Consider the following 16,480-nt stretch of genomic DNA (forward strand, 5'->3'; position numbering starts at 1 on the left):
ATTCTGGAACATTTTTCAGAGGCCAGTTAAAAAGACAGACATATTTCTTAAATGTATTATCTAGGAAGACAGATACCAACTACTAAAACGCATAACTGCATTTTGCGCAAACAATGTTTTTTTTATTGTACAGCAGATGGGTTACACTGCTTTCACTGAACTCAATATACTATCGAAATGTGGAAAGAAAATGTCAATAAATACAAATTAACAAAATAATATTGTAGCTGTGGATCAGGTATTAACAAATGGTTCAACAATGAAAACAAATAAACATGTACAGGTGGAGTTTCTTTAAACTCACGGCTCAGAACGGTGTGCCTGTCCATTAACTGTCTTTACCATCAAAACAACATTTGATGTATGCTCAAATTCTTCACATTTTCCATTAATTTGGACTCTGCAAACTTGTAGAAAATATTTCCCTGAATGGCAGTCATCTACAAAAACTAGCAGGGCTCTCAAAGGAAGGAATACAGTGTCTGCAGTATGCCAGTGCTTCTACCATTCATGCAGAAACTCACACCGCAGATCATCATTCTGCTGTGCCACCTGACAATGAAAGATAGCCATGAATCAAAGACTATAAAAACGTAATCCAATTACCATGAACAGCAGGATGGAGCCAACATTATTTTTCTATGTAACTGCTGTAATAGGCTACGTCACAAAATTATCCAGTGTGTGGCTTTTAGTGAATACAGTGACAGACTACAACCTTTTACACAAATTCCATCTCTTTCCTTGCAATAAAAAAAGATGGGCAAACATATCTCTCGCTCAACAATGAAAAACTACTCTCGGTGCCCCAATGCAGTAATCCTGCAATTAGCCCTTCAGAAGATGATTCAAACACAATGAATAAGATACTTCAAGAGAAGAGGTAAAAAAATAAATACAAAAAAAAATTATAATAATCTGAAGCTAGAGCCAAATGGCTCTTAACGAAGCCTTAGGTATGCGACTCCCCATTAAGGTCAATAACTTTTCAGTCTACCTTCCCTCCATGTCTAATCTTATAGGAGGAAAAGACCTTCCATTAGTTTCTGAACCTGTAGGAGATGGGCAGAAGCAGGTGGTTCTTCTTCATGGCTGCCACTTTGGCGTGCATGGGCTCGTCCAGGGCCTTGTAGCAGCGACGGGCGTAGTCCAGGAGCTTCTCCTTGGAAGACTCAAACTCGCCCACCTCGGCCACCTTCTCTGGGGCTACCAGCAGCAGCTCGGCGATGGGGGATGTGGAGGCCATAGTGTTGCGGTCCACCCGGTGGACCTGGAAGGCCTTGGACATGCTCCTCAGGCGCTGGTAGGTGAGGAGGATCTTCTGGTACCGATGGAGCACACCGTCAGGATCTTTCACTGAAGGAGAGGAGCCATTTTAGTTAGCAGTTGATAGGAATTTCCCCCAAAAGTGTGATAAGGAAACAATTTTTTCCAACATACAATTGAATATTATGATGCAGCAGAAATGCACCAGACATAGGAAATAACATAGAAATAAACTGACTTGATTACCTCTTTGTCTTTCCTTGCCCCGAGTAATCCGGAAAACCCGTCTCATTTTCATTCTTGGCTCCCCACCATTCTTGGATCCCCTTTTCTTGGACATCTTCTCGTCCGATGAATCGTCCTCCTCTTCCACTTCCTCTTCCTCCATATAACCGTCTTCCTCAAAGTACTTATCTTCTTCGATCACACGCACCTCCTGTTTTACTAGAGAGGGGGGGGGCAGTGACAAAATGTATCCTCGTACACATCAAGACACTAGATGACGGTTGACACTACAGCCTAGCTTAAGCCGTATGACTCTCCCACTCCTAAAAAGCCATCCCACCCAAATTCTATTCTGCTTCCCTCTCACCAGGTACTCTGCTGCTACATGTGTGAGGTTGGCTCTGGACGTGTTTCCGTAGCATTCCAGACCTGGTGGTCATGGGCGAAGGAGGAGGGCTTGGAGCTCTCTCTGGTGGAGGTTTCAGAGTAGTGTAGTTCAGACTAGTGTGTTGGGATTCGGGATAAACATCTAATAGAGGGGAGAGGATAATCGATTTTTAAACGAGTTCCAATTTTGAAATTATTTTTTCCCCTCTCCCTCAATTTCACCTCTCTCCATGTATCAGCTTATATAGTTGTGTATTAACTTGTATTATGTTTCCAAACAGTGCACTAAATAGAAAGTGTGACCAGATAAGAAACAGTGCTTCAATTGAACGTACAGTCAAGTACTAACCCACTGGGCACACACTGGTTGAATCAATGTTGTTTCCACGTTGTTCAATGAAATTACATTGAACCAACCTGGAATAGATGCTGAAATGACATCTGTGCCCAGTGGGAAGTCAGTAGAAAAGTGCTCCCCACCACCAACACCCCAGTCTTTACGGTTGCTCTCCGGCGTCCTCATGGAGGAGACAAAGCGTTCCAGCTGGCAGCGCAGGAAGTTGCGTTCCTCCTCCAGGTCCTCGATGCGCTTCTGCAGCCACGAATTCTTCTCCAGGGACACACAAAGGTGGGTGCGCAGGTTGGTGATCAGCATGAACGGGCTGTAGTGCGGAGGCATTTCAGAAGCCGCCTCTGGAAGGGTGCAGGTCATTATTTGACTGTTTGAGGCATTGGTCATACATGGGTAGGCCCTGATAAGTTATTGACCACCTGACTTATGACACCATAATTACATTATTCATTTAGTTGACTAATAAGGTATCAAGAGGTGATTATGCAGGGCACTATTCATGAGGGATGGTAATTTAATTACCTCCACCCTCCAGGTGAATGGAATGTCTGTCCAATTAGTGACAATCAATAAACTGTAGATCACTTTGCTCGGGTTTGAGTAGCCCTGAACTATCTGACATTGTCATGATAGGGGAACACATTTATAAGGGGTTGCTTAACTTACTAATATTCTGTATGAGACAGGTAAAATGGTTAATACAGAAGCCTGGTTGTTAACCAACACCCCCCCCCAAAAAAATATCTATCTGACTGGTATTATGCCCAAATGTACCTTCCAAAATCTGCTCACTCTGGTTCAGATAGGCAGACCGGCCCTGGTTCTCCTCAAAGGGGAAGGAGACTTCATATTCATCCACAACATTATACAGACCTTTAGGGACAACAGTCAATGGTAGTGACACATGAGTGACAAATAATAAACATTTGATAAATATACTGTTTAAATGGAAGTGCATTGAGTAAGCTAATTCTGCTTTTAAACATTTGCAAAGTAAATGCAGTAATTTTGTAAAATAACAATAAAGCCTATTCGGAGGAAGACAAATGAAAGTACCCGTTGCATTCCTCGTGCTTGTCCGATCAGTCATCCTTCGTGGGTTGAGTGCTGTTCTGCAAATCTGTAATAGATATGGCAACATTGTAACATTATAATAAGCACCATCGTGGATCATACGCTAAGAAAAGTGTTAAAACAGTCATTAGTCCGTCGAGACGGTGATGTCACCAGCTGTAAAACAATTAAGGTACCCCCAATGCGATTTCGCCATATAAGTGGTATCTAGTAAGTTCACCTGCTCCGAAATTGAAATGTAGCTAATCAATGTAGAATGCAATACGAATACAGGTAAAAACAACTGATGTTTTAGCATGAAATGTCAGTGAATGGTTTGTATTAGTTGTTACCCCGTTCTTTAAGTTAATAAGCAAGTTAATAACCATCCGCTTCCCATCAGGTGAAATGGAGTGAATTCAACAGCTTTTCTAATCGAGCCACGTGCGTAATTACTGCGTAGGGGGTGTAACGCTTCGGACTTCCTCTTCGATGACTAATGAGAATGTATAATAATTACAGTGAAACGAATCTAATACCTACTTCATCGTGTCTTCAAATAACCTACATCAACTACTACATTTGCATATTATAGCCTGCCATGATAATAATTTCATACAATTTTTGCATACTGTATGTGGGAGGAGCTCAGGTGAGATTGTGGGAGGGGATAAAATCGTTTTTGAGAAAACACAAAAATAAATTTAAGATGGGTTTGAATTCGACAATTCCGGGAGAATACAAAACTTGGCCAGATAGAAAATTATTTTTTCTAATAAATAACGACATTAAAAGGTGTCGGAGTCGACATCAGTGTCACCTGGGCAATTTAAAAACAAACGTGTAAAACATGACAAAGCGCAACTAAACGTCAGTCTACCGACATTCAAAAGCATGTTTAACAATATATTCTGCCTAGCTTTACTATTTTCTTTGTTGCTTTGGAGTGAAAATGTAATTAGTTTGGATATGCTGGGATTAGAAAATAGTACCTTCACACAGGGCACCTTTTTGATTTACATTTGGTTGAGTTGTCAACTAACGAGAATTCAACGTGAATTCAACCAACAATTTCACACTCGTTGGATTTATTTTAGTTGGGTGAAAAAAATACGAAATTCTCTTACTTTAATTACATTTTGCAATTCTAAACAGTTTTCCACGTTGATTCGACGTCATTACATATACTTTTTGGGTTGAAATGAAGTGGAAACAACGTTGATTAAACCAGTTTTTGCCCTGTGGATGGATTCCTGTTTATAACATACAAACATTGTGTTTACATTTTTGTTACATAATACCAACCACTTTTATTTCCCACTCATGTAGATGATAAATTATATCATATTTCATATTAGCATTTATTTTAAAAAAAATTGTGGCAGATTTCTGATTCCCTCGCTCATTCAGGTGTGACCATGAGGCTCTGTAATGGCCTGTCCCACTGTAAATGGACTTGTGCTGATGGACTTGCTGGGTGATGCCGCCTTGCTGATGGGAGTCTTTTTTTATGGAATGGTCTGCCTACCCATGTGAGAGACGCAAACTCGGTCTCAACCTTTAAGTCTTTACTGAAGACTCATCTCTTCAGTAGGTCATATGATTGAGTATAGTCTGCCCAGGAGTGTGAAGGTGAACGGAAAGGCTCTGGAGCAACGAACCGCCCTTGCTGTCTCTGCCTGGCCGGTTCCCCTCTCTCCACTGGGATTCTCTGCCTCTAACCCTATTACAGGGGCTGAGTCACTGGCTTACTGGTGCTCTTCCATGCCGTCCCTAGGAGGGGTGCGTCACTTGAGTGGGTTGAGTCACTGACGTGATCTTCCTGTCTGGGTTGGCGCCCCCCCTTGGGTTGTGCCGTGGCGGAGATCTTTGTGGGCTATACTCGGCCTTGTCTCAGGATGGTAAGTTGGTGGTTGAAGATTTCCCTCTAGTGGTGTGGGGGCTGTGCTTTGGCAAAGTGGGTGGGGTTATATCCTGCCTGTTTGGCCCTGTCCGGGGGTATCATCGGATGGGGCCACAGCGTCTTCTGACCCCTCCTGTCTCAGCCTCCAGTATTTATGCTGCAGTAGTTTATGTGTCAGGGGGCTAGGGTCAGTCTGTTATATCTGGAGTACTTCTCCTGTCTTATCCGGTGTCCTGTGTGAATTTAAGTATGCTCTCTCTAATTCTCTCTTGCTTTCTCTCGGAGGACCTGAGCCCTAGGACCATGCCTCAGGACTACCTGGCATGATGACTCCTTGCTGTCCCCAGTCCACCTGGCCGTGCTGCTGCTCCAGTTTCAACTGTTCTGCCTGCGGCTATGGAACCCTGACCTGTTCACCGGACGTGCTACCTGTCCCAGACCTGCTGTTTTCAACTATCTAGAGACAGCAGAAGCGGTAGAGATACTCTTAATGATCGGCTATGAAAAGCCAACTGACATTTACTCCTGAGGTGCTGACTTGTTGCACCCTCGACAACTACTGTGATTATTATTATTTGACCATGCTGGTCATTTATGAACATTTGAACATCTTGGCCATGTTCTGTTATAATCTCCACCCGGCACAGCCAGAAGAGGACTGGCCACCCCTCATAGCCTGGTTCCTCTCTAGGTTTCTTCCTAGGTTTTGGCCTTTCTAGGGAGTTTTTCCTAGCCACCGTGCTTCTACACCTGCATTGCTTGCTGTTTGGGGTTTTAGGCTGGGTTTCTGTACAGCACTTTGAGATATCAGCTGATGTAAGAAGGGCTATATAAATACATTTGATTTGATTTGATTTGGTCCCTCTGGATATCAATAGCAGAGACTTTGGGGATCTCCTGGTGTACACAGGGGCACTGTTCATGCTCATGTCTCTGGGTGCTGTGGTACAGCGGCAACATTGACGGCCTTGCCTCCAGCAAAGAGCTGGGCCACATTGGCACCACTGTTGACCGATTGGCCCGCACCCTCAGCCGCAAGATGCATATCCATCGCCCCAGGGACCTTAGGGCCGTGACTGTCCATAAAAGCAGGTAAGTTACTTATCGGGACTTAAATAATGGGTTATAGGCCCAAACATATTCTAAATTATACATACAGTATAGGGCTCATCTGTGAAAGAGACAGCATGATTCCCTGTTAAAATAAAGGTTAAATAAAATGAATACATGCCAAGACATGCTAATTGGGATGCATCTACTCTGCAACATGTAAAATAATGACATGCAATTGATCTGTAACCTCTCGTTCTCTCTGCCTCTTCTTTTAATAGGCTTTCCATCTTCACGTTGGTGGATGGATGCCAGACATGGATCAATTACCCCCGATCTCCTCTCACATTGAACCACTGCAATAGTTCTTGTTCTAGTGCAGTTTTACATTTTCTTCTGAGACTTGAGTCCAGCAGTATTAGTGTTTGATGGGTAATAATAGCAGTGTTTTATGCCATAGGGTTGACTGCACTCACCTAACATGTGTTGTCCCCTGTATAGGGGCGGCAGGTAGCCTAGTGGTTAGAGCATTGGACTTGTAACTGAAAGTTTGCAAGATCGAATCCCCGAGCTGACAAGGTAAAAATCTGTCGTTCTGCCCCTGAACAAGGCAGTTAACCCACTATTCGTAAACCGTCATTGAAATTAAGAATTTGTTCTTAACTGACTTTCCTAGTTAAATACAGGTAAAATATTACAAACTAGTCATGTCGAAACATTTCTTTAATAATGCTCATCTGTTACATGGATGCTATTGGTGGATGTGATTTGACATCTCTTGTGTGGTCTTACAGTCAATTTTTTTCTTATAATTATTTTGAATTATTTTTACTCAGATTAAATGTCAGGAATTGTGAAAAACTGAGTTGAAATGTATTTGGCTAAGGTGTATGTAAACTTCCGACTTCAACTGTGTACGTATTAAGTGAGAGGGACTGAGTTTAATATTTTCATACAAAATTGCATTAACAGCCTTTGCTTTTGAGCAAAAATAATACGGACCATGATGTGACACTATTATAGTGAGTGCTGACAAGTACTGACAAACTGACCCTGCATAGCCTTGTACTGCAGGGGGGTGATATGCTCGAAGCCTGGTGCCGGGACATCCCAGTACTTCCTCACTTTCTTCTTCTTCTCTCTGTGCAGAGCTGGAGAGCGACTGTAGGAGAGAGACAGGAGGGGACAGGAGAGATGGACATATAGCCTTGCAATGCAGAGACCGTGTGGACGGAGGTTAATGGATAGCACAAAAGTATGGGAATCAATGGGATATAAAAATACATTTTGGATTGATAGAGTTCGAAGAGCAATGTGTTATAACTATCTACCTGGCATCTACATGCTCCCATTTGTATATGGTTTAAACATCAGACATTTACCATAATATAAGCCCCGATTTCAAAGCAAGCCTCTGACCATTATAGATCCAAGTCGTCTCCCCTTACCTTGACCTTGTTTGTATTAAGAACCATTCTAACATTAGAACACTCAACAACCACCAAGTATATTACTTAACTAACAGATGGACAGCTGACTCATAATTAGCAGTTCAACTTTGATAGTGTCATGCACGTCACTGTCTGCTGTAATACTGTACCTCACAACAGTCTCTTGGGATTGTTTTTGAGTCTGTATGCTGAAATAACAGTTAAAACAAGGGTATTTTGTTAATTCTTGCATAAAGGTGGGGAAAGAAATAGTTCAAACCAGTCAATGATCCACAGAAAGCTATTCACACAAAATGGAAGTGCAACTCATTTCAAATACTTGTACAGTATCCACCTGCGCCTGTGTCGACGACGTTCCTTGCTGTCGCTGCGGCTTTCCCTGCTCTTCCTGCTTTCCCGGCACCTCTTCTTCCTCTCTCGGCTGAGACTGCGGGACGGAGTACGCCACCCATGCCGATTCTCCTTGTCCCGCTCTGAAGGGGGAAAGAGGGAGGAAGAGGCGGCGAGCAGGGGAGAGTCACAGTGACAAAGTCACAGGATCCCTTAGTTGCAGCAGGAGAGAAAAATCCTTATGTATACTGCTTTAAAAAATGTCATTTGCACAAGTATATGCTGCTACTCCTGTTTTTGCTAACGTTAGAGTTAAAAGGCAATTGCCATTCACGCTATCAACATGCAGAGAAAGCACATCTGTAGGCATATCTGTAACACTATTCCCTGATTCTACATTGCACAAACGTGTCCTGGTTTAGTACCCTTTATATAAGCTAACTGATGGTGAGCGTGGTGCAGTTAATAAGAGCAGAAGTCATGGACAGGTCCCACATTTTTTTTAAATTCTCTCCCGGAAAAACCCCCCCCACTAATCAGGCAGATGTAACTAGCTATTCTGTGATGGCTAGCGGGTCAATCAGTGCCCTTTGTCGTACATTGCGAGCAGACGTGCCAGCATGTGAGTCTGTGTGTCGTAAATTAATATTGTTTTGGTAAACAAATCATAGGCCTAGTGCAAGCAGCTAGCTGACAGCAATGTAGTGACAGCGAGCTACTGGTACGCTAGCTCGCTATAATAATCTCTAAGAGCTAGCTGGTCAAATTAACCTTTACTATAGGATGAATGGGCAAAACTCACCTTTCTTATTTTCAGTCAACAATCTCTCGAATTCATCAAAATCCGACATTTTAGACCTAGATTGGATGATTTATCTTGTTAGTTTAGCTACCAAGGCTACAAATAAACACAGCTTGTTTGAATCAAGACTGGAGACAGGAAATTAGGACGCCCTCTGTCGGCATGGAATAATACTGCGCTAGTGTGTGCGGAACAGAGGCATTCTGGAACATTTTTCAGAGGCCAGTTAAAAAGACAGACATATTTCTTAAATGTATTATCTAGGAAGACAGATACCAACTACTAAAACGCATAACTGCATTTTGCGCAAACAATGTTTTTTTTATTGTACAGCAGATGGGTTACACTGCTTTCACTGAACTCAATATACTATCGAAATGTGGAAAGAAAATGTCAATAAATACAAATTAACAAAATAATATTGTAGCTGTGGATCAGGTATTAACAAATGGTTCAACAATGAAAACAAATAAACATGTACAGGTGGAGTTTCTTTAAACTCACGGCTCAGAACGGTGTGCCTGTCCATTAACTGTCTTTACCATCAAAACAACATTTGATGTATGCTCAAATTCTTCACATTTTCCATTAATTTGGACTCTGCAAACTTGTAGAAAATATTTCCCTGAATGGCAGTCATCTACAAAAACTAGCAGGGCTCTCAAAGGAAGGAATACAGTGTCTGCAGTATGCCAGTGCTTCTACCATTCATGCAGAAACTCACACCGCAGATCATCATTCTGCTGTGCCACCTGACAATGAAAGATAGCCATGAATCAAAGACTATAAAAACGTAATCCAATTACCATGAACAGCAGGATGGAGCCAACATTATTTTTCTATGTAACTGCTGTAATAGGCTACGTCACAAAATTATCCAGTGTGTGGCTTTTAGTGAATACAGTGACAGACTACAACCTTTTACACAAATTCCATCTCTTTCCTTGCAATAAAAAAAGATGGGCAAACATATCTCTCGCTCAACAATGAAAAACTACTCTCGGTGTCCCAATGCAGTAATCCTGCAATTAGCCCTTCAGAAGATGATTCAAACACAATGAATAAGATACTTCAAGAGAAGAGGTAAAAAAATAAATACAAAAAAAAATTATAATAATCTGAAGCTAGAGCCAAATGGCTCTTAACGAAGCCTTAGGTATGCGACTCCCCATTAAGGTCAATAACTTTTCAGTCTACCTTCCCTCCATGTCTAATCTTATAGGAGGAAAAGACCTTCCATTAGTTTCTGAACCTGTAGGAGATGGGCAGAAGCAGGTGGTTCTTCTTCATGGCTGCCACTTTGGCGTGCATGGGCTCGTCCAGGGCCTTGTAGCAGCGACGGGCGTAGTCCAGGAGCTTCTCCTTGGAAGACTCAAACTCGCCCACCTCGGCCACCTTCTCTGGGGCTACCAGCAGCAGCTCGGCGATGGGGGATGTGGAGGCCATAGTGTTGCGGTCCACCCGGTGGACCTGGAAGGCCTTGGACATGCTCCTCAGGCGCTGGTAGGTGAGGAGGATCTTCTGGTACCGATGGAGCACACCGTCAGGATCTTTCACTGAAGGAGAGGAGCCATTTTAGTTAGCAGTTGATAGGAATTTCCCCCAAAAGTGTGATAAGGAAACAATTTTTTCCAACATACAATTGAATATTATGATGCAGCAGAAATGCACCAGACATAGGAAATAACATAGAAATAAACTGACTTGATTACCTCTTTGTCTTTCCTTGCCCCGAGTAATCCGGAAAACCCGTCTCATTTTCATTCTTGGCTCCCCACCATTCTTGGATCCCCTTTTCTTGGACATCTTCTCGTCCGATGAATCGTCCTCCTCTTCCACTTCCTCTTCCTCCATATAACCGTCTTCCTCAAAGTACTTATCTTCTTCGATCACACGCACCTCCTGTTTTACTAGAGAGGGGGGGGGCAGTGACAAAATGTATCCTCGTACACATCAAGACACTAGATGACGGTTGACACTACAGCCTAGCTTAAGCCGTATGACTCTCCCACTCCTAAAAAGCCATCCCACCCAAATTCTATTCTGCTTCCCTCTCACCAGGTACTCTGCTGCTACATGTGTGAGGTTGGCTCTGGACGTGTTTCCGTAGCATTCCAGACCTGGTGGTCATGGGCGAAGGAGGAGGGCTTGGAGCTCTCTCTGGTGGAGGTTTCAGAGTAGTGTAGTTCAGACTAGTGTGTTGGGATTCGGGATAAACATCTAATAGAGGGGAGAGGATAATCGATTTTTAAACGAGTTCCAATTTTGAAATTATTTTTTCCCCTCTCCCTCAATTTCACCTCTCTCCATGTATCAGCTTATATAGTTGTGTATTAACTTGTATTATGTTTCCAAACAGTGCACTAAATAGAAAGTGTGACCAGATAAGAAACAGTGCTTCAATTGAACGTACAGTCAAGTACTAACCCACTGGGCACACACTGGTTGAATCAATGTTGTTTCCACGTTGTTCAATGAAATTACATTGAACCAACCTGGAATAGATGCTGAAATGACATCTGTGCCCAGTGGGAAGTCAGTAGAAAAGTGCTCCCCACCACCAACACCCCAGTCTTTACGGTTGCTCTCCGGCGTCCTCATGGAGGAGACAAAGCGTTCCAGCTGGCAGCGCAGGAAGTTGCGTTCCTCCTCCAGGTCCTCGATGCGCTTCTGCAGCCACGAATTCTTCTCCAGGGACACACAAAGGTGGGTGCGCAGGTTGGTGATCAGCATGAACGGGCTGTAGTGCGGAGGCATTTCAGAAGCCGCCTCTGGAAGGGTGCAGGTCATTATTTGACTGTTTGAGGCATTGGTCATACATGGGTAGGCCCTGATAAGTTATTGACCACCTGACTTATGACACCATAATTACATTATTCATTTAGTTGACTAATAAGGTATCAAGAGGTGATTATGCAGGGCACTATTCATGAGGGATGGTAATTTAATTACCTCCACCCTCCAGGTGAATGGAATGTCTGTCCAATTAGTGACAATCAATAAACTGTAGATCACTTTGCTCGGGTTTGAGTAGCCCTGAACTATCTGACATTGTCATGATAGGGGAACACATTTATAAGGGGTTGCTTAACTTACTAATATTCTGTATGAGACAGGTAAAATGGTTAATACAGAAGCCTGGTTGTTAACCAACACCCCCCCCAAAAAAAATATCTATCTGACTGGTATTATGCCCAAATGTACCTTCCAAAATCTGCTCACTCTGGTTCAGATAGGCAGACCGGCCCTGGTTCTCCTCAAAGGGGAAGGAGACTTCATATTCATCCACAACATTATACAGACCTTTAGGGACAACAGTCAATGGTAGTGACACATGAGTGACAAATAATAAACATTTGATAAATATACTGTTTAAATGGAAGTGCATTGAGTAAGCTAATTCTGCTTTTAAACATTTTCAAAGTAAATGCAGTAATTTTGTAAAATAACAATAAAGCCTATTCGGAGGAAGACAAATGAAAGTACCCGTTGCATTCCTCGTGCTTGTCCGATCAGTCATCCTTCGTGGGTTGAGTGCTGTTCTGCAAATCTGTAATACATATGGCAACATTGTAACATTATAATAAGCACCATCGTGGATCATACGCTAAGAAAAGTGTTAAAACAGTCATTAGTCCGTCGAGACGGTGATGTCACCAGCTGTAAAACAATTAAGGTACCCCCAATGCGATTTCGCCATATAAGTGGTATCTAGTAAGTTCACCTGCTCCGAAATTGAAATGTAGATAATCAATGTAGAATGCAATACGAATACAGGTAAAAACAACTGATGTTTTAGCATGAAATGTCAGTGAATGGTTTGTATTAGTTGTTACCCCGTTCTTCAAACGAGACGTAAGTTAATAAGCAAGTTAATAACCATCCGCTTCCCATCAGGTGAAATGGAGTGAATTCAACAGCTTTTCTAATCGAGCCACGTGCGTAATTACTGCGTAGGGGGTGTAACGCTTCGGACTTCCTCTTCGATGACTAATGAGAATGTATAATAATTACAGTGAAACGAATCTAATACCTACTTCATCGTGTCTTCAAATAACCTACATCAACTACTACATTTGCATATTATAGCCTGCCATGATAATAATTTCATACAATTTTTGCATACTGTATGTGGGAGGAGCTCAGGTGAGATTGTGGGAGGGGATAAAATCGTTTTTGAGAAAACACAAAAATAAATTTAAGATGGGTTTGAATTCGACAATTCCGGGAGAATACAAAACTTGGCCAGATAGAAAATTATTTTTTCTAATAAATAACGACATTAAAAGGTGTCGGAGTCGACATCAGTGTCACCTGGGCAATTTAAAAACAAACGTGTAAAACATGACAAAGCGCAACTAAACGTCAGTCTACCGACATTCAAAAGCATGTTTAACAATATATTCTGCCTAGCTTTACTATTTTCTTTGTTGCTTTGGAGTGAAAATGTAATTAGTTTGGATATGCTGGGATTAGAAAATAGTACCTTCACACAGGGCACCTTTTTGATTTACATTTGGTTGAGTTGTCAACTAACGAGAATTCAACGTGAATTCAACCAACAATTTCACACTCGTTGGATTTATTTTAGTTGGGTGAAAAAAATACGAAATTCTCTTACTTTAATTACATTTTGCAATTCTAAACAGTTTTCCACGTTGATTCGACGTCATTACATATACTTTTTGGGTTGAAATGAAGTGGAAACAACGTTGATTAAACCAGTTTTTGCCCTGTGGATGGATTCCTGTTTATAACATACAAACATTGTGTTTACATTTTTGTTACCTAATACCAACCACTTTTATTTCCCACTCATGTAGATGATAAATTATATCATATTTCATATTAGCATTTATTTAAAAAAAAATTGTGGCAGATTTCTGATTCCCTCGCTCATTCAGGTGTGACCATGAGGCTCTGTAATGGCCTGTCCCACTGTAAATGGACTTGTGCTGATGGACTTGCTGGGTGATGCCGCCTTGCTGATGGGAGTCTTTTTTTATGGAATGGTCTGCCTACCCATGTGAGAGACGCAAACTCGGTCTCAACCTTTAAGTCTTTACTGAAGACTCATCTCTTCAGTAGGTCATATGATTGAGTATAGTCTGCCCAGGAGTGTGAAGGTGAACGGAAAGGCTCTGGAGCAACGAACCGCCCTTGCTGTCTCTGCCTGGCCGGTTCCCCTCTCTCCACTGGGATTCTCTGCCTCTAACCCTATTACAGGGGCTGAGTCACTGGCTTACTGGTGCTCTTCCATGCCGTCCCTAGGAGGGGTGCGTCACTTGAGTGGGTTGAGTCACTGACGTGATCTTCCTGTCTGGGTTGGCGCCCCCCCCTTGGGTTGTGCCGTGGCGGAGATCTTTGTGGGCTATACTCGGCCTTGTCTCAGGATGGTAAGTTGGTGGTTGAAGATTTCCCTCTAGTGGTGTGGGGGCTGTGCTTTGGCAAAGTGGGTGGGGTTATATCCTGCCTGTTTGGCCCTGTCCGGGGGTATCATCGGATGGGGCCACAGCGTCTTCTGACCCCTCCTGTCTCAGCCTCCAGTATTTATGCTGCAGTAGTTTATGTGTCAGGGGGCTAGGGTCAGTCTGTTATATCTGGAGTACTTCTCCTGTCTTATCCGGTGTCCTGTGTGAATTTAAGTATGCTCTCTCTAATTCTCTCTTTCTTTCTCTCGGAGGACCTGAGCCCTAGGACCATGCCTCAGGACTACCTGGCATGATGACTCCTTGCTGTCCCCAGTCCACCTGGCCGTGCTGCTGCTCCAGTTTCAACTGTTCTGCCTGCGGCTATGGAACCCTGACCTGTTCACCGGACGTGCTACCTGTCCCAGACCTGCTGTTTTCAACTATCTAGAGACAGCAGAAGCGGTAGAGATACTCTTAATGATCGGCTATGAAAAGCCAACTGACATTTACTCCTGAGGTGCTGACTTGTTGCACCCTCGACAACTACTGTGATTATTATTATTTGACCATGCTGGTCATTTATGAACATTTGAACATCTCAGCACCCTCAGCCGCAAGATGCATATCCATCGCCCCAGGGACCTTAGGGCCGTGACTGTCCATAAAAGCAGGTAAGTTACTTATCGGGACTTAAATAATGGGTTATAGGCCCAAACATATTCTAAATTATACATACAGTATAGGGCTCATCTGTGAAAGAGACAGCATGATTCCCTGTTAAAATAAAGGTTAAATAAAATGAATACATGCCAAGACATGCTAATTGGGATGCATCTACTCTGCAACATGTAAAATAATGACATGCAATTGATCTGTAACCTCTCGTTCTCTCTGCCTCTTCTTTTAATAGGCTTTCCATCTTCACGTTGGTGGATGGATGCCAGACATGGATCAATTACCCCCGATCTCCTTTCACATTGAACCACTGCAATAGTTCTTGTTCTAGTGCAGTTTTACATTTTCTTCTGAGACTTGAGTCCAGCAGTATTAGTGTTTGATGGGTAATAATAGCAGTGTTTTATGCCATAGGGTTGACTGCACTCACCTAACATGTGTTGTCCCCTGTATAGGGGCGGCAGGTAGCCTAGTGGTTAGAGCATTGGACTTGTAACTGAAAGTTTGCAAGATCGAATCCCCGAGCTGACAAGGTAAAAATCTGTCGTTCTGCCCCTGAACAAGGCAGTTAACCCACTATTCGTAAACCGTCATTGAAAATAAGAATTTGTTCTTAACTGACTTTCCTAGTTAAATACAGGTAAAATATTACAAACTAGTCATGTCGAAACATTTCTTTAATAATGCTCATCTGTTACATGGATGCTATTGGTGGATGTGATTTGACATCTCTTGTGTGGTCTTACAGTCAATCTTTTTCTTATAATTATTTTGAAAATGTATGTTTCCTTGTGTGAACAGCCTCTTCGGGCTCTTTCAAGTTTGGAAATGTTTCGAGGTGTACTAGTAATGTAAATAATTTAGATGGTATTGAAATATTGATTGCTTGTCACAAACTGTGATCCATTGCGCTTTACATTTCAAGTAGGCACACTTCCAGCAGTTGTAGTATTTTCAGTCTCTCTGACCATTCCCGCTTGAGGTGCTCTTATTTTGGGACAGTTTCTACAGTGAACTGTAGATGGAGACAAACATATTTATTCTCAGGTCCCCACAAGGAGAGTATGTACATTATGTACCAGTAGACCTGTTTGGACTGATACTCTTATTCAACCAAATCACACAGCATACATTTAAACACACTTAAGAACTTACATACACACAATGCATATTCCATCGTAGAGATACACCAATGCAAGTATGTATGGTGACTATTTTGCCTACTACTATGTGTAGATAGATATTCATAATTGTACTCTATTTTCTAGGTGATGTGTTATGACCACAATTCAATATGCCAATAAGAGCAAATGGGAGCTTTTTAAACTACTTAAACAAAACATCATTAGCTTTATATTGAGAGGGCTCAAATTAAGTTTAATGCTATTTTATTCAGAGGATACCGTCAATCAACTCATATCCTGTAAACCTGGCAAGAAGTATTTAGTACAATCATACTAAAAACAACAACAGGCTTAATAGAAGGCGGGGGAGAGAAAATGGGCTCTCCTGGAAGAAGAGAAATTAGATTTGTCCTGTCAAATTTAGTTTTAGTTCTATAAGAGGGCAACTCTG

At 42.3% G+C, this 16,480-nt stretch overlaps 2 protein-coding genes across 11 annotated transcripts; both read right to left on the bottom strand.

Annotated features, from left to right (window-relative positions):
• Positions 1 to 96: 96 nt before the first annotated feature.
• On the bottom strand, positions 97 to 8,978 carry LOC120026924 (coiled-coil domain-containing protein 106-like). Of its 7 annotated transcripts, XM_038971680.1 has the most exons (10): positions 8,820 to 8,977; positions 8,022 to 8,229; positions 7,837 to 7,875; positions 7,289 to 7,398; positions 3,287 to 3,350; positions 3,005 to 3,103; positions 2,296 to 2,571; positions 1,859 to 2,020; positions 1,513 to 1,710; positions 97 to 1,356 (listed from the first exon to the last, which is right to left on the bottom strand). In XM_038971680.1, the coding sequence occupies exons 4-10, from the start codon at positions 7,343 to 7,345 to the stop codon at positions 1,040 to 1,042; spliced, it is 1,173 nt and encodes a 390-aa protein (XP_038827608.1). In that variant the 5' UTR covers positions 7,346 to 7,398; positions 7,837 to 7,875; positions 8,022 to 8,229; positions 8,820 to 8,977; the 3' UTR covers positions 97 to 1,039. The 7 variants fall into 7 exon arrangements, with proteins under 7 accessions (XP_038827608.1, XP_038827611.1, XP_038827609.1 ...); XM_038971683.1 differs by lacking the exon at positions 7,837 to 7,875; XM_038971681.1 differs by having other exon boundaries at positions 7,837 to 8,229.
• A 137-nt stretch (positions 8,979 to 9,115) lies between these two features.
• LOC120026925 (coiled-coil domain-containing protein 106-like) lies at positions 9,116 to 12,535 on the bottom strand. 4 transcript variants are annotated; one of them, XM_038971689.1, is made up of 6 exons: positions 12,306 to 12,535; positions 12,024 to 12,122; positions 11,315 to 11,590; positions 10,878 to 10,979; positions 10,532 to 10,729; positions 9,116 to 10,375 (listed from the first exon to the last, which is right to left on the bottom strand). In XM_038971689.1, the coding sequence occupies exons 1-6, from the start codon at positions 12,421 to 12,423 to the stop codon at positions 10,059 to 10,061; spliced, it is 1,110 nt and encodes a 369-aa protein (XP_038827617.1). In that variant the 5' UTR covers positions 12,424 to 12,535; the 3' UTR covers positions 9,116 to 10,058. The 4 variants fall into 4 exon arrangements, with proteins under 4 accessions (XP_038827617.1, XP_038827619.1, XP_038827618.1 ...); XM_038971691.1 differs by having other exon boundaries at positions 11,399 to 11,590; positions 12,306 to 12,534; XM_038971690.1 differs by having other exon boundaries at positions 10,878 to 11,039; positions 11,399 to 11,590; positions 12,306 to 12,534.
• Between the last annotated feature and the right edge of the window lie 3,945 nt (positions 12,536 to 16,480).

This window comes from Salvelinus namaycush, chromosome 32 (genome assembly GCF_016432855.1).
Source record: "Salvelinus namaycush isolate Seneca chromosome 32, SaNama_1.0, whole genome shotgun sequence".
Taxonomy (NCBI): domain Eukaryota; kingdom Metazoa; phylum Chordata; class Actinopteri; order Salmoniformes; family Salmonidae; genus Salvelinus; species Salvelinus namaycush.